Source organism: Myxocyprinus asiaticus, chromosome 10, assembly GCF_019703515.2.
Source record: "Myxocyprinus asiaticus isolate MX2 ecotype Aquarium Trade chromosome 10, UBuf_Myxa_2, whole genome shotgun sequence".
NCBI classification, from domain to species: Eukaryota; Metazoa; Chordata; class Actinopteri; order Cypriniformes; family Catostomidae; genus Myxocyprinus; species Myxocyprinus asiaticus.
This window is the reverse complement of record NC_059353.1, coordinates 41,085,294-41,108,498: the sequence shown is the minus strand read 5'-3', so window position 1 is coordinate 41,108,498 and position 23,205 is coordinate 41,085,294. Positions and strand designations below refer to the sequence as shown.

Sequence of the window (23,205 nt, the reverse complement as noted above, 5' to 3'; positions counted from 1 at the left end):
GGATTACAAATAGTCATTTGTCTTTTTTTTATTTATTAAATAGGAGAATATAAAAAGCTATGAAAACAGAATTTTAAATGAACATTCATAAAACATACATTCTCTCTTCAGATAAAAATCCAATAAAAATAATAAAAAAAGTTTAGACATAATAAACCTGTGTTGATACTGACCATTCACTATAGTGAAATTTTTTGCCTGTCTAGTTCACCCAAAAATGAAAATTCTGTCATGAACTTAATCTTAGCAGAAACATGCAGCAACAAAAACCTTTTCTTTTTTGTGTCCCATAGAGAAGAGAAAGTCATAAGGGTTTCGACCACGATTAAACTGAGTAAATGATGACAGAATTGTTATTTGTGGGTGAACTATTCCTTTAACTGACACTAGAGGCCAGTATTTCCTTAAATTACAAACTAAGTCATTGTATAAGATGCTTGAGAAAAAAAATATCAGTCCTGAATATTTTGAATACCTAAGAGCAGCACACCACAATCTATTCAGAAACACTATTTACATTCAGTATGTACAGATCAGTGGTGTACCCAACATCACTTAAAGGGATAGTTTATAAATGAAAATGTTGTCATCATTTACTCACCCTCATGTTGTTCCAATCCCATAACTTACTTCCATGGGACACAAAAGGAGATGTAAGGCAGAATGTTAGCCTCAGTCACCATTCACTTTCATTGCATGTAAAGAAGATGAAAGGTGAAAGGTAACATACTGTCTAACATCTACCTTGTGTTTCACAGAAGAAAGACATACGGGTTTGGAACGGGTTTACATGAGGTGAGTAAACAATAACAGAATTTTCATGTTTGGGTGAACTACAAATTCAGGTCCACTTTCACAAAACAGCCCACATTGTTTCAAAGAGATAATTTAAGTTAACAAGAGAGCGAGAGACCATTTTTATCATTCTTATGGATCTACAATGTTCCTAAGAGTCATGCTTTCCTAATGACATTGTTCCATTCAAAGAGTTTTTTTAAAAACCATAAAATCACTCATCCTTGAGTCAGATTCAAAAGAAATCCTGGTCTTCTGGATCCATGGGTTCTGGCTGAGCAGTGTAGGTGGCTGTGGGGTAGGGGCAGACAGGGGCAATGTATTCAGGGGGACTGGGAAGGTTGTTTGGGGTTGGAGGACTGGTTCTGTGTAGCTCGTCCTCACTGTCGTCGTCCTCTTCTCTCTCAGACAGTCCTCCACTGGAGCTGTTGTTAAACAGCATGTTCTCATAGTAAGTCCCACCAGGCCCATACTGATTCTCATGACTCTGAAGCTCCTTTTGTGTGATATGGGAGCCACTGTGCAGAAATTTGGCAAATCTGAAAGAGGTGGTAAAAGATAATTTTTCACTTATGAAATATTATTTAAAAAATGTATGACTTTCTGTCTTCTGTGGAAAACAAAAGGAGATGTTAGGCAGAATTTTTTATTTTATTTTTTTACTATGGGGTTAATATTTTCCCCCTGGATTTAATTTTAAGGGGAATTTTTTTTTTTACCTTTCTGAGGACATTTTAAAAACCCACTCTGTGTCATCCTTTTATGCAAAATACCTGAATTTAATCAATTTATTAATATAAATTCCAAATTAATTCAGTAAAGTTGTTGCCTGTTTAATCATCAAATCATATTTTGTGATATGTATTAGGCTTAGAAAAAAATATATCAGATGTTAAGAGGGAATTAATTATAGGGGCATTTTTGCCACTACATTTTTTAATTTTGGGGGCATTTTTGTCACTTTCAGTGGCAGGTTTGCCCAAAGCCCCCATTAATTTCTGACCCAGAATAGATGCAGTAGATGCAATGAAAGTAAATGGTCACTGAGGCTGTCACTCTGCCTACCATCCACTTTTGTATTCCAAAGAACTAAGTCATACATATTTGGAAAAAAATGGGAGTGAGTAAATGATGACAGAATTTTCATTTTTGGGTGAACTATCCCTTTAAAATATCCCCGTTTATCCCTTTAATCCCTGAAGGTGTTTTTAAAGATTTCCTGTTTCAGTGGCATGCCCTGGGTAAATTGTTTGGTATCATTTTAAATAATTTTTTAATGATATAGATTATGATTATGATTAAATATGAGATTCCCTGCCTAAGAAACTGCTGAAAAAACACCAAATAAAACTTGAGCCAAAAAAATTTCTGATTTGACATTATATATCTCATGGTGTAAATAAGGTGCTCAGAAAAACTGCTTTTGTTTTGTTCCCAATCATGTCACCTGCAACTAAGTATAATATTGTGTTGATATGGCAAACAATCAAACGTTATAGCATTACAAAAACAATTTATCCGTGTGTCAAAAAATGTCTTCATACAAATAAAACATAATAATCATACATAAGAACTAATTACATATGCAAATACAACAACTAAAAGTATGCTATCTCTCCAAAGCATGCAGGTATAAGTAACAAGATCTCATTCTGTTCCATTCTGTATCATTTGACCCATACAGTTTGTGTTATGTAATTTGCGCCATCTCCTGGTAACCATATGTAATTAGAGTGAACAATCCTCCCTGCCCATATTTGGATGACTTCCACTTCTGGTTGCAGCGATCTGAATCCAAATACATTAATAATTTAGCGTTCCATGACGCTGGACAACTTACTAAATAATTTCTGATGAAGTCATCTGATCCAAGAAATCTAACATGTTTTTAGCCCGATAGCACATTATGTGTTGTGTGCACATTGTGCTTCGTGTGGATTATCTAATGATCTATGCATTTGATTATGATGTGTGTGGGCTGGTTTTAACGAGAATCCCCTCCTCTAAGTAACAGTATGTGATATTTTATATTCTGTTTAATTTTCGTCAAGTTAAAAGCAAAAATGTGGCTTATAAGCAACACGTTTACATGTAACATGTACAATATGTCAAAGATATGTACTTAGCTATTATTCACTATATTTTTGTCTGTTTCCAACGACATATGACGCATGGCTATTTGATCAGTTTGATGGTTTTACTGATTACAATAATATTTACAGTGCAATGTTTTTAATTAATTTTTTTATACATTTTCAAAACGTAACACTTCTGATTTGTCTGTACATTGCAAAGCAAGTTTTGGTCATAATGCCCATATGCACTGTAAAGTACAGATTCTAAGCTTTAAAACTGTCCCTTATTTGTGTTTGTCAAGACTGTAGTATTAATATTTTTTTATAATCATTTTTTTCTCTGAGCTTAAAGGCTTAATATGTAGAGATATCTTTGTAATTCGTAGGTTGACTTCTCCAAAATGTGTAAACATTTGCTCCATTTGGTCCAACATTACAACACTGTATCAACCAATGGCTTGAGTTTGGGATAGGACTACCTGTTTGTTTGACCAGTGGAAGACAGGCAAAGTGCTTGGAAAAACCTGTTTGAAAATCTGTCATTATATTAGCAATTCTGTTTGGTGTCGCCAATGTATCAGAAATGACACACTTTGCAGTTAAATCCACTAAGTCAAGATTTGTTGCAGCAATACAAGTTATAATTTAGTTTTATGTGGCCATTTTCCAACCACTCTCTGACCCTTTCAATACTGGATCTTTAAGACTATGTACATAAATGAAATCTATTATGATTGGCTAATCTCTCTTCATGTGAAATGATTGACAACGCCCACACATTCATTTATGTGCTCATATTTCTGCCATCAATGCCATCAAGACTTCTGAACAACACATTTTTGCTGCTTATTTTCAATAAATGGGCTGGGTTGCTTTAGGTAGTTTTGCATTCTGAACGAGCAAGCAAAATCCTGTTTACAGTGATATGTCCCCTTTAAACATAATTTTGATTAATAAAAATGATCATTAATAGTTATTTACTTTTGCGGTGCTCTGATCCTCAACACTGTCTCCCATGCAGGAAAGCCAGGCTTACTGCAGTGCTCCCTCAGTTCATCCAGTGAGGCTTTAGTGTGGATCTCTCCCTGCTCCCTGTATTCCTCTTCGGTCAGCAGTCTAGTCTTTGGGCATTTCTTCCACTGGAACAGTCCCAGTATAGAGTAGGCAAGACTGAAAACAGAAATGCAGAGTTTAGGATTAGATACATTTAGGATTAGATAGATCATTTCACCTGTTCAAAGGTTAATTTTGTCATATGATTAGCTTTCCCTGTCCATAATTTAGTCAATATGAAATTAAAATGTACACTATTTACTTTCTATATGTTTCTGGTCTTATTGTGCAACATTTATTGGTGCACCTTATAACAAAGTAAAAAAAAAAAATTCTTTGTAATCTTTTATGGACATTAAAGATTGACCAATATTGTTTTTTTGTTTTTTTGTTTTGTTTTGTTTTTTAAGGCCGATGACAATTATTTTTAAGTGTCTGATAACTGATATGCAGGAAAAAAACTGTTTCTGTTTTGTGACACAATAATAAATAAATAATAATTGGACTACAACAATAAAAACAACATGCACTATAAATATTTTATTATTTGTTCCATTATATTTGTGCAACATTGGTTTGTGATCTAAATTCTCAATAGAGGATGAATGCCTGTTATGTAAAAACAATACATTAAATAACTTACTTGGTGTATATCAGTCAAAAGTATTCGTCAAACTGATTATCTCTCTCTTATCAAAATATAATAACATGCTCTGCCTCAGAAACAACTTTCCTTTTTGGCTGATATCACAAAACCTCTTATCTTGAAAGTAAAATGGGTTGCATATAAAATGTTTCCATGACTTTATACACACTTTGTGGTTGTTTTCTTACCTGCATATCACCTTTAAAAGGCTCAGGACCAAGGGCATGATCTTCCAGCATAACAGGCAAGCGAGCAGTATATAGTAGGCAGGGGTTAATGTAATCCCATAGTAAAGCAACACCATGCCTACTGCTTGCATGCACCAGGTCATCAAGTTCAGGGTGTGGTTGTTGGTGATGGGGCCATGCTTGTAGCATACTATGAAGCTAAATGAGCCCGATATCAGCACATAAACTGCAGAAAAAGTAAAGAGAAGAAACTTTTATTTGCACTTTCAGGGAAATTATCTTATGAATGGCTTATGGCAGATCTGTCTCACTTATGATGGGGGGATTCGATTTGGGCCACAGTCAACTGTGGTGTGACCACAGCTCATTATCCTATCTGGTAGAATAATAACCTAATTATAATTATTTGTTGTTTACATTAAATTGGAACTAAGATTTGACAGCACACCTATTTGTCAAAATGTAACAAGTTAACAATAAAAAAAAAAGCATCTCCAATTTGTATCAGACAAAAGCAGCATGCCTAAGCTTGTCTGTAATTTATTGGTGATTTTGGCCAGCAGCCTATTAACAAAAAGTAATAAAAGGTACAGGTTTCAAAGCATGTTCAGTTGCAAAGTAGTCACGAAATATATTTACACGTTGTAACAACTCAACGTCACATCTTTTTTGTTCTTTAATCAGGCAGCTCAAATATATTTTGGGTGTGCCTGTGTTAAATGCAGGTTAAACCCTGTTTACGCTGACAGAGATTAAAGACGTGAGGCACATTTTTCATTTTTTTTAATGACAAGGCAAACTTTGTGTTTCTATGGGCCCTCAATATTAAACAGTGGATGCCATGTGTGATTATTTGCCTTGCTTTCACCCAATAAATGCAAACATTACTGCCTTCTGCTGCAACAAAGCAATGAATTTTGGAATACTCCAATATAAATACAAAAAGAACAATACTGAATTGTGAATGTAGCAACACTGGTGCTATTAATACTACAGTAGGTTTGTTTAAACAAAAGCGGGGGAAAAGAGAAAATAAAAGAGAAAGAAAAAAAGACACACACTGGGGCTATAATCTTCCCAGAGACTTTTTGTTTAAGGCATAGAAATCAATGTTCCACCAGCACAGCTCTGCCTCTTTCCCTTAATCTGAATATGCCTGTGGTTTTCACATTCAAATAGTGATGTATTTACATACTGCGAGTGCTTGAAGAGGGAAATTGATTTGGCAAAGAATAGTCTATTGTGCAGTCAAGAGGCAGTCATTTCTGCATTCAAAATACTTGGCCCTCGTATTATAACACTAACTGAGCCAGGATATATGATACAAAAGGTGAATGTCAATCCTCTCTAGTCTGTTACCGTACAATGCTGGCGTGTTATAACGTGTGTGTTTTCAGATGATGAAACATGCAGTGAGTGTAGAAGCTGTCAAAATTACATGTACCGTAATTACACCATTGAATGAATAAATGAACGTTACATTTATATAGTGCTTTTCTGACACAGTGAACAAGGTACTCTCCTCAACCACCACCAGTATGCAGCATCCACTTGGATGATGTGACGGAAGCCATAATGTGCCAGTACGCTCACCACACACCAGCAAAGGGTGGAGAGGAGAAAGTAGAGTTATAGAGCCAATTAATGGATGGGGATTATTAGGAGGCCATGATTAAGAAGGGCCAATGGGGGGAATTTGGCCAGGACACCGGGGTTACACCCCATTGTATAGAGAATGTGTCAAGCAGAGAGGAAAGCAAATTGACAGACAACACATGGCATTTGACTGATGTAGAAGGCAGCAGACTGTAACTGTACAGAAGGAACATTTAAGAGATCACTTGTTAAAATTTGCAAAGGCATATTGTCTGAAATTGGCTGATTAGATGATTGCAAAGGAAATCAGGGCAAGGCAGTGAAAATTAGGTAGTAAAATTATAAAGAAAGATTGCCTAGTTACCAAGCAATTCTATCCAGTGCTCAGTCACGATGTTGTCCCATTCATTTAACACCCTCTGAATCCCAATGTAGGATAAATTGGAGCCAGAGCCCAACAACACTAGGAACAGCCCTCGCTGTGGGAAAAGCAGGACCTAAGTGAATGTGGTTATGTAGACCAGGGGCCTATACCCAGAGTTATACTTTAGAACTTTTATCAGTAGCATTTAAGCATAAACAAACATTACCGTTTTACCTTCTACAAAGATTAAACTACACTATATGGCCAAAAGTTTGTGGACACCCCCTTCTAATTAACTAATTTGGTTACTCCATTAAATCCAGTAAAGAAAAATATTTCTTTATGTAATGGCTTGGGCTTTGTGTGCTTCCAAATTTGTGGCAACTGTTTGGGGATGTTCTCTTCCAGCATGACAATGCCCCTGTGAACAAAGTGAGGTTCATAAAGAAATGGTTTACTGTGTCTGGCGTGGAAGAAATTGACTGGCCTGCACAAAGCCCAGACCTGAACCCCACTGATCACTTTTGGGGTGAACTGGAACAGCAACTGTAAGTCAGGTCCCATCGACCAACATCAGTTCCTGACCTCACTGATAGCCTTGTGTCTGAATGAGAGCAAATCCCTGCAGCCATGTTACTACATACAGTATAGTGGAGAGCCTTCCCAAAAGAGTGGAAGCTGTTATTATAGCAAAGGGGGAAATTGATGCCTAAGGTTTTGAAATCAAATGTTCATCAAGCACATATGGTGTCCACAAACTTTTGGCCATATAGTGTATACATTGATATAGTAAATTTTATTCCAATCAAGACTAAACAAACTTATTTTTGCATGATTGCTCATCAACTGGTATAAAATACTCACAATATCCCGCAATGTTTTTAAAGCACTTTTTATTTGGCCATTACATGTTCTAAAGATTGTGTCATTAGAATTGTTTCACAATGCTTCCTTGTGTTACGATTTGTGTGTAAGAGCGAGAATACAGATATTTTAATAGTGCTTCAGATTTAAACTTAAGTATCAAAATGGCATTAATTTTGTAAGTTTCAATTCCGTGAATCATTTCAAACTGACCGTTTTAATGAATCGATTCAAAACTCTGATTAAACTACTTGTTTGCGTCATCAAATTTTTACGGAGGTCCCCATCAGACATTGTAAATAATTTATATAAAATCTTTCCTATAAAGTGAAATGAAAGTACAGCTTTTTATTATTGTTACATTGATGCATATACATGAAAATCATTAAAGGGATAGTTCACCCAAAAATTAAAATTCTCTCATAATTTTTTCACCCTCATGCCATCCCAGATGTGTATGACTTTCTTTCTTCTGCTGAACACAAATAAAGATTTTTAGAAGAATATCTGAGCTCTTTAGGTCCATACAATGCAAGTGAATGGTGACTAGAACTTTGAAGGCAGCATAAAAGTAATCCACAGTACTCCAGTGGTTAAATCAATATCTTCTGAAGTGATATGATAGGTGTAGGTGAGAAACAGATAAATATTTTAGTTGTTTTTTACTATAAATCTCCACTTTCTCATTCTGAATGTGAAAGTGGATATTTATAGTAAAGAAGGATTGAAATATTAATCTGTTTCTCACCCAAAGTGATTGCATTGCTTCAGAAGACAGATATTAAACCACTGAAGTCGTATGGATTACTTTTATGCTGCCTTTATTTCATTTTAGGATCTTCAAAGGTCTGGTCACCATTGACTTGCATTGTATGGACCTACAGAGCTGAAATATTCTTCTAAAAATCTTTGTTTGTGTTCTGCAAAAGAAAGAAAGTCATTCACATCTGAGATGGCATGAAAGTGAGTAAATTATGAGAGAATTTTCATTTTTGGGTCAACTATTCCTTAAACATGTTCCTTCTGTTCATTTAGAACACTGTGTAGAAAACATGCATTGAGTATTTTTAATGAGACTTTTTGGTCAAAATGATGGTTCCTTTTTAAAAGTAATTTCAGAATAAATAAATAAATATATACTGTTGTGTGTGAAAATCCAAGGAGATCAGCAGTTACAGAAATATTCAAACCAGCCTGTCTGGCACCAACAATAATCCATGCGATTATCTAATCAGCCAATCATGTGGCAGCAGTGCAGTGCATACAATCAAGCAGATACAGGTCAGGAGCTTCAGTTAATGTTCACATCAACCATCAGAATGGGGAAAAATGTGAGCTCAGTGATTTGGACTGTGGCATGATTGTTGGTGCCAGACGGGCTGGTTTGAGTATTTCTGTAACTGCTGATCTCCTGGAATTTTCACGCACAAGTCTCTAGAATTTAATCTGAATGGTGCCAAAAACAAAAAACATCCAGTGAGGGGCAGTTCTGTGGACAGAAATGCCTTGTTGATGAGAGAGGTCAACAGAGAATAGCTAGACAGGTTCAAACTGACAAAGTCTACAGTAACTCAGATAACCGCTCTGTACAATTGTGGTGAGAAGAAATGCTATTCTAAGATGCGGGTTGGTGCTGTTCTGGGGGCACGAGGGGGACCTACACAATATTAGGCAGGTGGTTTTAATGTTGTGGCTGATCGGTGTATATATATATATATATATATACACACACACACACACTACTGGTCAGACGTTTTGAAACACTTGACTGAAATGTTTCTCATGATCTTAAAAGTCTTTTGATCTGAAGGCGTATGCTTAAATGTGTGAAATTAGTTTTGTAGACAAAAATATAATTGTGCCACCATATTCATTTATTTCATAATAAAACAAAAATGTAATTAAATTTTTTTTTTTTTTTTTTAAATTGATGACTTGGACCAAATAATAAAGAAAAGCAACCAATAAGTGCCTAACATAGATGGGAACTCCTTCAATACTGTTTAATCCCAGGGTGATAACTCAAGAAGTTGGTTGAAAAAATGTCAAGAGTACATGTCTGCAAAATCTAGGCAAAGGGTGACTACTTTGAAGATGCTAAAATATAACACAGTTTTGATTAATTTTGGATTTTGTTTAGTCACAACATAATTCCCATAGTTCCATTTATGTTATTCCATAGTTTTGATGACTTTACTATTATTCTAAAATGTGAAGAAAAAAATTATAATAAAGAATAAAGAAAAGTTCAAAACTTTTGACCGGTAGTATATATATATATATATATATATATATATATATATATATATATATATATATATATATATATATATATATATATATACACACACACATATATGTATTATTAAATATTATTATAATATATAATAATTTATAATTGTGGTGTGTGTGTGTGTGTGTGTGTGTGTTTTGGGCACCCATGATTTTTACAAATAAATCTCCACATCTTTACTACTAATGTACATGTCAGGGACTGTTGTACCGGGGAGTAAGTCTCCACCACCATTTATCTTTGACCCCGTTTACACCTGGTATTAAGATGCACTTCAGGTGGTCCAATCACAGGTGGTCAACGCTAAATACAGATATGATGTAAGCGGGGTCTTAAATCTCATAAACAATGGCAGCATTGACAGGCTTAACACCCACACTTGTAATCCAACATGTATGATCAGTGTGAGGAAACATGTGATACTGTGTATCCTGGGAATTGAGACAATAAAGTCTTTTGATAAAGGCATAAATGTGTCAAAAGTAACATTGAGGCCACAATGGCAATAATATTCAATTTTGTGTGAATCATTGACAGAAGCATTACAAACCTTTGGTATGAAGTTTCTTAGGACAAGTATTAGAAAGACAAATGTGGCGATGACCCCCAATGTTACTCCAGTGATGTAGAAAAACAGTGAGCTCCTGAAAAATATGAAGGTTGGGTCAGATTCACAGATCTTAATGGAAGATCTTAAAGGAACAGTACACAACAGGGATTATCAGGGAATACTGAAGTAAATTCTCCTTTTGTGTTCCACAGAAAAAATAACAACATACATGCAAACTAGAGCAAAATGGCGATTTACCTGCATATGTTTCCTGCTCCCAAAAAAAGTGCCAGCCCAAAGAAAAAGAGCAAGAAGCACATTCTATTTAACCCTATAAATGAAAATAAATCATGATTCAGTGCCTAAGTCCTTTGCATTCTAATAAGGTGTGATTGATGCTCTTGCTCACTTTTGTTTGAGACATGTAGTGTGTATTCAGTGCTGCTTCTAAGTGATTTGGTCATGAAGCAGACATTTTCATCAACCAGAGGAATGTCCAAAGCCTTCTCTCTTAGGATAGTGGATGGCCAGTAATGTTCAACAAAGCATTTAGTAACTGTGAGAAGATCATCTGGATGGTGGCAATTAGTGTTCTCCATCGGGGACATGATGAAGACATCCTCATAACTCGTCACGTTCACCTGTGAACAATGTGGATGCAGATCAGCATTCATCACACGTGTGCATTTTCAGTGCTTAATTTAAAGGAATAGTTCATTAAACAATAAAACTCAGTCATTATTTATTTGCCCTCATGTAATTCCAAAACCTTTGTTTCTTTCTGTGGACCAGAATTTTAAAGAAACTTCACATAGCTATTTTCAGTGCAAGGTTATAGTGACCACATCTGTCAAGGACCATACAAATAGTCTATTTGACACCTGCGCTATATTCCATGCCACTTCCGCTAACATTTCTTACAGCTAACTGCTTTGGACATTGTTTTAAAGACTAGCAATACTCATCAAGGCACAAGACATGCATCTTCCTCATTTAATCCAGCAAAAGAAACACAGGAAGAGTAACTAACTAGGACAGCAGGAAGCAGATACAGTATATTACCTTGAAGGTGGACCACATGTCTTTCCATTTGATTACAGAGCTGTAACAGAAGCATCGGCTCCCAGAATATGTGTGGGCACTGTCTCCTTTTACATAGGTGCAATCTGTCAGATAAAGAATCGAGAAAGAATCAGAATTTCTCCTCTGCTTTAATTTATAGAAATATCATGGTTATATATCTCAAAATCAACTAACAATGTGCCCACCTAGGCCAATTTATGGAGGGTTTAAAGGCAGAAATGTGAAGCTTGTAGTTTTATAAAACCACTTCCATTAATTCTTCAGTTAAAACTAGTGTATTATTTGAGCTTTAAAGCTGTTTAAATCGTCATTTTGCTGGATTAATCATTTAATGCATTATGCATTACGTCATCATGGTAACGAAGTTTCAAAACTGGCTATAACTTTACACAGAACAGGTTACTAGGTGATTTTATTATACTGAAATCATGTTAAAACAAATATTGTTTACATTTTTGTGGCTATACTTTTGAAACAGTGACTATTTTTATGTTTACGGGTTGGTCCCATTGACTTCCATTGTAAGTGCCTCACTGTAACCCAGATTTGTTCTTTTTTAAAGAAAATGTGGAACAAGTTGAAATTTTTGTGGTAATCAACATTATGCCACAAATGATGTCGATTGAGCTTAACTTGTATCGAACCTGGAATATTCCTTTAAATGCAGTCTATGATCTAATAATATTCATAATCTCATAAATAAATGTATATAGAATAACATTCATATACTATGCTGTTTGGAAATATCTGTGATGTTAAACGATGCCCAAAAGTTCACTGGTGATTGTGATGAGGAGGAGGGAGGGGCCAGGCCATGAAGACACACTGCCGGCCCTGAATCGGGCTAATCAGCCTGGAGGGGGATAAAGACGAGCCGGAGGCGCCAGTTCGAGAGAAAGAGACACACACGGCCACACTGCATGTTTGTTTATGTTGGTTTTAAGTTGAGTTTGATGTTAAAACTTTATGTTTACTGTTCAGCCAGTTCCTGCCTACTCCTTGCCCATCCTTATACTGTTACAGTGGTGCTGAAACCCAGGAAGGAGGAGGGATGCGCTGTCGCGGTGTCCTCGCCGCTTCTGTCCGCCAAAGGAGCAGCCGCGGCCGTCTGCCTGGGGATGGAGGGGTCGCTGCCGGCCGCCGAAGAAGGGGAGGAGCGGTTCCATCCACCAGGGGCCAGAGGACTCGCTGCCGTCTGCCAGGAAAGGAGCGAGCTGGCATCCACCAGAGGGCAGAGGAGAGGTTGAGGACCGGGCCAGACCTCTCTCTCTCTCTCTCTCTCTCTCTCTCTCTCTCTGTCACTCCGCCTCGTTCTTTTCCTCTCACCTTTCCCTCCCCTCGTCTCTCCCAGGGCTCTAGAAAGGTGGGGAAGACCTGCCGGCAGGCACGGCCGGAAAGGCAACACCCCCCCTCCAAGAAGGGAGGGGAATGCATCATGCTGGGGGTTTCCTCAACCTGAGTCGGGTGATGGAGGAGTGTGATGAGGAGGAGGGCGGTTGTTGGTTTTAAGTTGAGTTTGACATTAAAACTATGTTTACTGTTCAGCTGGTTCCCGCCGCAGTCTTGGTACATCAAGACTGATTTAACTGCAGTCTGTCATCCAATCCCATTGATCTTATCGCTCTTATATTTCATATATAAAGATATTGAGAACAAGGTTACATCCATGAAAAAAAATCATCTACAAAAAATTAAACCTAGCATTTTTGGCATCATATGGATGTTAGGAAGCCCATTCGATGCCCAAAAATACTGTCTAGATAGGCATCTCGCAAGGTTTTGAGAAACATAATTCAAGATTGATTTAAAGGAATATTCCGGGTTCAATACAAGTTAAGATTAATCAACAGCATTTGTGGCATAATGTTGATTACTACAAAAAATAATTTTGACTCAACCCACCTTTTCTTGAAAAAAACAAACAAAAAAAAAGCCAAAATTTAGGTTTCAATGAGGCACTTACAATGGAAGTGAATGGGGACAATTTTTGGAAGGTTTAAAGGCAGAAATGTGTAGCTCATAATTTTATAAAAGCACTTGCATTAATTCTTCTGCTAAAACTCAAGTGTTATTCAAGCTTCAATGTTGTTTAAATCGTCGTTTTGTGATTGTTTTCATTTTTACATGGTCATGGCAATGAAGTTTCAATTTTTTTATATTACTTTACACAGAAAATGTTATTATACATAATATATATATTGTTTATGTCTTGTTGCTATACTTTTGAAACAGTATGTATTTAAATGCTAACGGATTGGCCCCACTCACTTCCATTGTAACTACCTCACTTTAACCCAAATGTAGCTTTTTTTTAAGTCCAAATTAATTTTTGTGGTAACTGAGCTTCATTTATATTCAACCCGGAATATTCGTTTAACTGCAGTCTATGAACTGCGGTAAAGTTGTTTTATTTTGGATATTCGTTATACATTCGATCCTTCCATTGACATTAATTGGTATGTAATCGCAAAATAGTTGCGGTTCATGCTGTGTCTCGTTCAGATAATACTGTAAATCATAACAGCACAAGTAATTATGATGTTATTCGATAATTGTAATTGTTTTAATCATCAAAAGTGAAAAACGCTAAACAGCGATCCAAGTTAGGGAGTGTCTCAAAAGTGCAAAACGCACAATTATCAGTTAAGAGACACATTATTCCATGACTACATTAAAAAGTGGTTCTTTTTACATGTGTAATGTTTATGTTGGTAAATAAATAAAGTTACATTTAGATCATTTACTTATGATTTATATCCATGTTATAACTATTTAATGTAAACTGAATGCTTTAATGAAATAAATCTATTTAACATTCTGGCTTTTTTACCTGAAGATATCACATCACCAGCAATGTATTTATACACACCTGCTACATATCTTACACAGCTTTGTTTGTGGAAATATGTTTTTGTGAATTTTTCAGGAATTTTTAAAATACTGAAATCCATTTAACATCTTGTTAATTTGACCTGATGTTGTCACACCACCTGTAATATACTCACAAACATATATAATACATCTTATACTACTTGGATTTTGGAAATATGATTTTGTGTATTTTTTATGAATTGTTGTAATTTCCAAATCCATATAATTTCCAGATCATGTGACCTGATGATGTCACACCACCTGTAATATATTCACAAACACATATAACACTTCTTACACTACTTGGATTTTGGAAATATGATTTTGTGTATTTTTTATGACTTTTTGTAATTTCCAAATCCATATAATTTCCAGATCATGTGACCTGATGATGTCACACCATTTGTAATATATTCGCAAACACCTGACACACATCGAACATGACTTGGATTTTGGAAATATGATTTTGTGTCTTTTTTATGAATTTTTAACTTTTTCTAATCCATACAACTTCCGGATCATGTGACCTGATGATGTCACACCATTTGTAATACATTCAAAAACACCTATAACACATTGTACACGACTTGGATTGTGGAAATATGATTTGTTTATTTTTTATGCCCCCCCCCACCTGCCTCCTCTGTGACTTCCGAGGGACCACAAGAGTGAGGAGGCATGGCGAGGCCACGAGGTTGAGCTGGACGACTTCGGGAGGATCTCACACCGGCGCAAACCCTGCGAACCACTCTGTCTCCTGACACAGCATCCTCACCCCTGCAGTATGCCCATGCAGATATCCGGCCTTCCGTCAGAGTGCATGGTCTCATTACATTTGGCAGATCTGATGATGGGGACAATGCCATGTTTATCGCAGCATCTATGGCAAGTGGTCAGGCCTGACAGAGGACATTGCCACTCCTCCCTCCGGTGAGGGTGAAGAGCGTACACACGCCACTGATACTGAGCTGCTTTGCATCCTCTCACGGGTGGTCAAGGAACTTGGCCTACAGTGGTCCCCTCCAGTCAAGCTGGAAAGATCTCATCTGGATGAATGGTTCCTACAGTCTGGCCGCCGTCAAAAGACTGTGTCCCAAAGAGTAGCACCATTCTTCCCGGAGGTCTACACGGAGCTCACAAAGACATGGCACATGCCCTACTCTGCACGCGCTCAGGTCGGAGGGGATGCTTCTTTCATGTTGTTCGATTGGACAACATGACAGTAGTAGCTTACATAAATCGCCAAGGCGGAATCCGATCGCTGCCTATGTTGAACCTGACACGGCACCTCCTCCTTTGGAGTGAGCGCCATCTCCTTTCCTTATGTGCGACAAACGTCCCAGGCTGCCTGAACTGCGGCGTGCATCTGATGTCCCACCAGGGAGCTATGCCTGGGGAATGGAGGCTTCATTCTCAGACGGTCCTGAGGATTTGGGACATATTTGCTTCCGCGGAGACAACCCACTGTCCCCTCTGGTACTCCATGTCGCAAGCCTCACCAGGGGTGGATGCCATGGCTCACAAATGACCCGCGAAACGCAAGAATTAATTTCCTTCGGTATGCCCCCTCCATTCTCTCATCTGCAAAATTCGAGAGGACAAGGAAGCGGTTCTACTGGTTGCATTGAAATAGCCCAATCAGTCATGGTTTCTGGAGAAGGTGGAGCTACTGATCGGCTCCACTTGGGAAATACGGCTGAGGAGGGATCTCCTCTCTCAAGCACAAGGCATGATCTGACCTCCCCAGCCGGAGCTCTGGAACCTGCAATTTGGCCCCTGAAAGGAGCCCGCCAAACGTGCCAGGATTAGCTCGATCGGTTATGAACACCATCCTGCAGGCTAGAGCACCGTCCACAAGACAGGTGTTTGTAAATATATAACAGGTGGTGTGACATCATCAGGTAACATGACCAGAAAGTTATATAGATTTGAAAATGAAATTGGAAATTTGCTAAATTGCAAGTTAGCCTATAACAGGGAACTTAAATGTAGTTGAAAAAAAAAAACATCTTGCAGCATAGTCTTGGTTAAAACAACCAGATTTAATGCAAATTCAGTTGAATTTCCTCAATCACAAGCACACAGCACACTACTTACTGCAGGCTACTTACTACAGCAGGACTATTGAAGCCACACTACTGCACTGAGTCCAAGGACTACATCCAGTCAAGTAAGTTTTGATGATATTACTAGGGTAAATATATTTGATCTATGGTATTAAAGTTTAACTAGCAAATACTAAATCAAAATGTGTTTATTCAGTAGCTAGCTAACCAGTAAATCAGAAATGCTAAATGTAAGCTAGCTAACACCATTTCATTGACAATTTAAGAGGCTAGCTATCATGGTGCTAGCTAGCTCAACTGTGATGCTGTTTCTTCTGTCTTCTGCTAGCCAGTTTTCTGTTATCATACAAGAACATAGGTTATAGTTTGATTTAGCATGCTTATTGAGGAGTGTTCATCTATTCATCTAGCCTATTTCTATTCATTTGTGCAGCATCAATTGTAAAATATTTTTACCATTCCAGAATATTCCAATTGTTTAGCTAACTATTTATATATCTGTGCATGGCATTGCATTAGTGTTTTTTACAAGCTTTTTTCTAATCTTATTCTACAGAACAATGCCACCTGCGCCATCTGATGTGTGGATAAATTTAACCTCAGCCAATGTAGAAAGAAAGGCTGTGTACATTGTGCAAAGACCTATGTTAAGAATGCCACAAAGATGCAGCAGCATATAGCCAAGTGCCCAAAGTTTTTTCCAATATTTCCAAAATTGTCCAGCTTAACTTCCCATAGAAAGTTTCTGGAAAGTTTCCGAAAATTTACCGGAAATTTACCGGAAATTTTCCAGCCCTTTGCAACCCTATTTGTAAATATATAACAGGTGGTGTGACATCATCAGGTCACATGACCAAAAAGTCATATAGATTTGAAAATGTCAAATATTCATAAAAAAATACACCAAACTATTTAAAAAAAATTCAAAGCCGTGTAAGATGTGTTGCAGGTGTTTGTGAATGCACTGCAGGTGTTATAACAACACATGTTTCTATGAGTTATAAGAAAATGTTAGAATTCAATGTAATAACAATGTTACAGTTCCTATTGAATAACCCATTCAAAGCTTTAAATTATTTATTCATGCTACTCCACGTAATTCACACAATTACAATATATTTGTATGATGCAACGCATATTTGAGAATCTTGGAATTATTATTATTATTTTATTTTTTTATTTTTTATGTTATACACTTTCGCGACAGTCCCTTAATTTGCTCAGCGAATGTCCAATATAAAAACAACTTTACCGCAGTAGTCTATGACTTCATAAAATTGATAATACCAATCTCATAGGTAAACGTAAATCTAATTATATCCATGTTACAAAATAATTCAGCCCTGTGGGTCAGTTTTGTTATGTTTGTGTTGTTTGTTTATGTTCATGCTGCTGCCTTTTTAGCATGTGATGCAAATAATTTACCTGCGTATGAATATCCTCTGTTTCCCTCAGCACTTTGCCAGCATAGTAGCATTAAAACGGGTATAAAAACACATATCTTCTTCATATTGTGTGGTATATTGTGATAAATGGACGGAACTGACAGTTAGCTTGCGCTTCAAATTCGGTGGGCTTCCTGTAAACCAGACCCGACTAACAGATTTAGAGTGCATGATGGGTCCCGACATTTACGCTGTTTAATTCATTCATCATGTAGCGAGGTTCACATACCTTCTTATGAAACAAGAAAGTTGCCATATATATAAATGAACACATTTAAAGCTTGTTTATATGGTCATAATTCAGCACGTGAATATGCGTGTTAGTGATCCACTAGTTGGGTCTGAACACATGGTCAAAGGTTTGAAAATAAACACAAGTTGGCTGTGAATGCTGCGCAGTTTATACTGTTTAATGACAGCAATCTTGTAAAAAATAAAAGTTTTATGTGAAATAGTACTCATTATGCAACAATGAATGTTTCAAACAGTATGCTACATCAGGGGTTTTAAACCTGTGGTCTTTGATTCATCCTGACTCGAGTCTTTTGAATCCATTACCTAAAGACATTCGTCCACTGATGCGTTCAGTAACCATCTCTGTAAATTATAGCTACGCCAGTGGGTGGCGACAAATATGTGAAATTTGTAATGAGGATGTCATTGAATCATTCAACTGATTCGTTATAAAAATGAATGAGTCGTTCAGGTAGAAGATTCGTTATTCTCAAGCGAAACCAAGAAGAATGGACAGAAGAACAGTGGTGGTTTGATGACTAGTACCAAAGTCTATCTAGCAAGTCAGTCCACTGTCGGCCATCATTGGAACGCTGCGGGAGGCTATTTCCAATCTTGCCATTACAGCTCCTATCTACTTGAATGGGAAATCTCCTAAACTGTTGGTCAAGATTGCGATCAAAGAACATGTTTCAAATCAGCAGTAAAATCTGACAACACTGGTCATAAACTGTGTCAGATTACGCTACAAAAACATTTCCCGACTTGTATAGCTAAAGCGCATGCGCGTTCTCGAGTTGATTGACAGCCAATGTCTGTATCTAAAAGGTTATTGGCTCTTTTACCTGTAAGGCGGGACTTTCTGTCTACATCCGTTGATCATTGGGCGTTCCATTTCTCCCATTCATTTGAATAGAAGTGACCCGTCTCTGTTAAATACTCTCTGCTTGTACATAAAATACGATTACATGTGCATCATAAATAACGAACCACGTCCGCAGTGTGTTACACTGTATGTTTTGAGGTGCTTAGGGGCCAAGTTAAAGATGGGGTTCATTAAATATGAAACTCTGACAATAAAGTTGGGAAATGAAATTGTTAAAGGGTTATAATTAGTTCACAATTAATCAAAGAAAATAAAAGGCCCCACGAAAAATCACTTTTACATTGAAGGCCTCTTTGTTTTAACTAATGCCCAAACTTGATTTACTGTTATTGTCTAGTGAAATGTAGTACATGCACAAGAATAGGATACAGACAATCTAGAGTGAGACTTGGATATCAGAATTAGTCCTGCAAATGCAGGTTTGAAGCAAAGGCACAGAAAAGCTGTGGGAAGAAAAATGTTTAACCAAAATCTAGCGAAGACCAGATGAAAATGTCATCTCTGTGCAGCCTTCGCCCTTTGAAATGGAAGGGGGATTTTGGTAGTGGGCGTAGACAGCAGGCGGCTGCTTTCTCATTTCTCAAGGATGCGGAGACAACAGCAGCTTTTCCTGACAGGCACACCCACGCCAGGCTGAGACCCACTGTCACTTACGCTTGCATGGAGTCAGCATGCATCTCTGACTAATGCAGATGCTGTCATTTTGGTTTCTAGGAAGAATTTCTAGCCTCGTTTACCCAGAAAGAAAGCATTCCCTTTTTGAATAAAACTCATGCTGTTCAATGCAAAAGCAATTTTTGTCTGTCATTTTTTCTGCCTTGTTGCCATACGCATGTTTGAAAAGTTGGTACAGTGCATTTGGAAATGTGATGAAGAATTCTTTTTGCCATACAATTTATTAACAATGTTGGTATGTAAGCTAGCTGTGCTCTTCTGAACATTTGTCTCCATAGAGGCTTATCTTTAGTTGCTGTTGTAGACTGTAACACAACTGAGGTTGTGTGTGTCCCACAGGGGAAAAGTATTAAGAAAAAAAAAGTGTTTGTTAGAGGAAGGCTTTGTGGTTTTTTGTTAAGGCACAGAAAGTCCTGTTTGGTGCAGAGTCAGTTATGGTCCTTTAAACAAAAGATTTCATTTGGTTTAATGACTTTTGCATGAAGTAAAATATGCAGGATAATATGGTAAATAAGGTAATGCAAAGTTTAGCTCAAGACTAAATTTGGTTTAATGTACTTTATATTGCAGATGTCTATTTTACACATACCGTGTTTTTCAATGCAAGTCTATTTTTTGGCCAGTTTTATCATCGACAAGATAAAATTCCAGTTGTTTACAAAAGTAATAGCACCCCTCAGTCCACATGATTTGAGGTATAATTTATGTCCGTACACTGCAAAAAAATAAAATAAAATAAAAAAATAAAAAAGGTAAATAAACAATTTTCTTAATAGGTAGTTTTGTATTGTAAAGATCCTTAAAACAAGCAAAATTTTCTTGAAAAGCAAAATAGCATATACTTAAAGGAACAAAATAAAAATAAAAAATAAAAATTCTCTCATTATTTACTCACCCTCATGCCATCCCAGAAGTGTGACTTTCTTTCTTCTGCAGAACAAGAATGAAGATTTTTAGAAGAATATCTCATCCATACAATGCAAGTGAATGGTGACCAGAACTTTGAAGGTCCAAAAAGCACATAAAGGCAGCATAAAAGTAATCCATAAGACTCCAGTGGTTAAATCCATGTCTTCAGAAGCGATATGATAGGTGTGGGTGAGAAACAGATCAATGTTTAAGTCTTTTTTTACTACTAAATTCTCCTCCTTGGCCAGTAGGTGGCAATATGCAAAAGAATGCAAATCACCAAAAAAGGAATAAGAAAGTGAAAGTGGAGATTTATAGTGTAAAATGACTTAAATATTGATCTGTTTCTCATCCACAACTCTTATATCGCTTCTAAAGACATATATTTAAACACTGGCGCATTCTTTGTACATATCATCACCTACTGGTCGGGGCTGGTCAAAGGTGGAGATTTATAGTAAAAAAGGACTTAAATATTGATCTGTTTCTCACCCAAAGTGATTGCATCACTTCAGATGAAATATATTAAGCCACTGGAGTTGTATGGAAAACTTTTATGCTGCCTTTATGTGCTTTTGGATCTTAAAAGTTCTGGCCACCATTCACTTGCATTGTATGCACCTACAGAGCTGAGATATTCTTCTAAAAATCTTAGTTTGTGTTCAGCAGAAGAACGTCATACACATCTGGAATGGGATGAGTAAATGATGAAAGAAATTTCATTTTTGGGCGAACTATCCCTTTAATCTTAGAAAAAAAAGTATCTTTTTTTTTTATTATTTGACTAAAATACTGATTAAGGTTTTTTTTTTTTTCATACACAGTATTTGTAAACATGCAGTATTGAACACTGTAATGTAAAGTGGTGGCCCTAAATTTCCAATTTACTCTCCATTTGTCTCTTTCCCTTACAAAACCTTTATCCGTGAGACACAAGTTTAAAAATGAGACACAAGTAAGTTTCATCATAAAAACAACATTACTTCAAAAAGAGGTTTTGGCAAAGAGCTGATTCCATGGACAAACGCCTCTCCAAACCAGAGAGGGACAACTGAACTTGTGATTACAGTAGTGTGCTAAAATCTGACACCCACAGAGCTGGGCTTTATATTGGTGCACTTAAGCCCATCCTACACCCAGAATAGTTATAGAACCTTGAAGGCGAATTAAGCCTCTGGGATTTTACAAGGTTTTCTGCTGCCCTGCGATGGGAACTGACCTCTATGATGGCGACTTCCAATGTTTTTTTCCCTTTGTTTTCAGGATCATTAAAAGAGGCGCAGGCCACATACTTTGCAAATGTTTCTGCCCGTTTGTGTTGTTTCATCTTTGTTTGGTGACTTGGAAGATCGGCAGTTTCTTTTTTCTTTTTTTTTCAACTTGTTTATGGAGGATATATTTTAGTATGTTGGTGTTCAGTTAGGAGCCATTCACACCAAACACGTTTTTCTTTGTTACCATAAGCTAGAGGGACATTTTTTTGTGTGTGTGTCTTGTGCAGAAACACCACATTTTTTTTAGATGCCGTTTAAAAGAACTCAAACTTTTAAAAACTCTCTTGAGACTGTCTGTTCTAGCATTGCGCTTTGCCAAGCTCTGTCTAAATGGCCCCGTAGTCAGGTTTTAACTTGTGGTCAGAGGTTTGAAAATATGTTCAGAATGGACTATTAGTTTACTTACTGCCTACTTGTGTAGTATAAAATATTTACTGCCAATTATCTTAAAAAAAGTATGTAAAACTGTATGCATTATGCAACGATAATGTTTCAAATAGTTGTATGCTACATTTTTGTCACATGATCTCATCACATTGCTTAATTCTGCAAGTGTCATCCAGTTGCCATCAAATAATTATGGTTATTTTGAATTTTTAATCCAGTTTTTTGTAAACAGTCCTAATTCTTGGTAGTCCGATCAATCTTCCAGAATACCTATGGAGCCTTAAAGGGATAGTTGACCCAAAAATTAAAATGCTCTAATCATTCACTCACTTTCATGCAATCCCAGATGTGTATGACTTTCTTTCTTCTGCTGAACACAAACAAAGATTTTTACAAGAATATTTCAGCTCTGTAGGTCCTTTCAATGCAAGTGAATGGTGGCCAGAACTTTGAAGCTCCAAAACACACATAAAGGCAACATAAAAGTAATCCATACAACTCCAGTGGCTTAATATATTTCATCTGAAGTGATGCAATCACTTTGGGTGAGAAACAGATCAATATTTAAGTCCTTTTTTACTATAAATCTCCACCTTTGACCAGCCCCGACCAGTAGGTGACGATATGTACAACGAATGCGAATTGCCAAAAAACAAAAGAAGAATGTAAAAGCGAAAGTGGAGATTTGTAGTAAAATAGTACTTAATATTGATCTGTTTCTCACCCACTCCTATTATATCACTTCTGAAGACATAGATTTAACCACTGGGGTCATATGGATTACGTTTATGCTGCCTTTATGTGATTTTTGGTGCTTGAAATGTCTGGCACCATTCACTTGCATTGTATGGAGCTGAAATATTCTTCTAAAAATCCTCATTTGAGTTCAGCAGAAGAAACAAAGTCATACAGTCTGGGATGGCATGAGGGTGACTAAATTATGAGAGAATT

General features: G+C 36.8%; 1 protein-coding gene across 1 annotated transcript; it reads right to left on the bottom strand.

The window, feature by feature from the left end:
* Positions 1–12: 12 nt before the first annotated feature.
* On the bottom strand, positions 13–18,025 carry LOC127447223 (nuclear envelope integral membrane protein 2-like). Its single transcript, XM_051708909.1, has 9 exons — positions 17,870–18,025; positions 11,487–11,590; positions 10,834–11,065; positions 10,683–10,755; positions 10,425–10,518; positions 6,718–6,832; positions 4,758–4,983; positions 3,852–4,040; positions 13–1,334 (listed from the first exon to the last, which is right to left on the bottom strand). Exons 1-9 carry the CDS (start codon positions 17,952–17,954, stop codon positions 1,031–1,033), a joined length of 1,422 nt encoding a protein of 473 aa, XP_051564869.1. The 5' UTR covers positions 17,955–18,025; the 3' UTR covers positions 13–1,030.
* Positions 18,026–23,205: the final 5,180 nt, after the last annotated feature.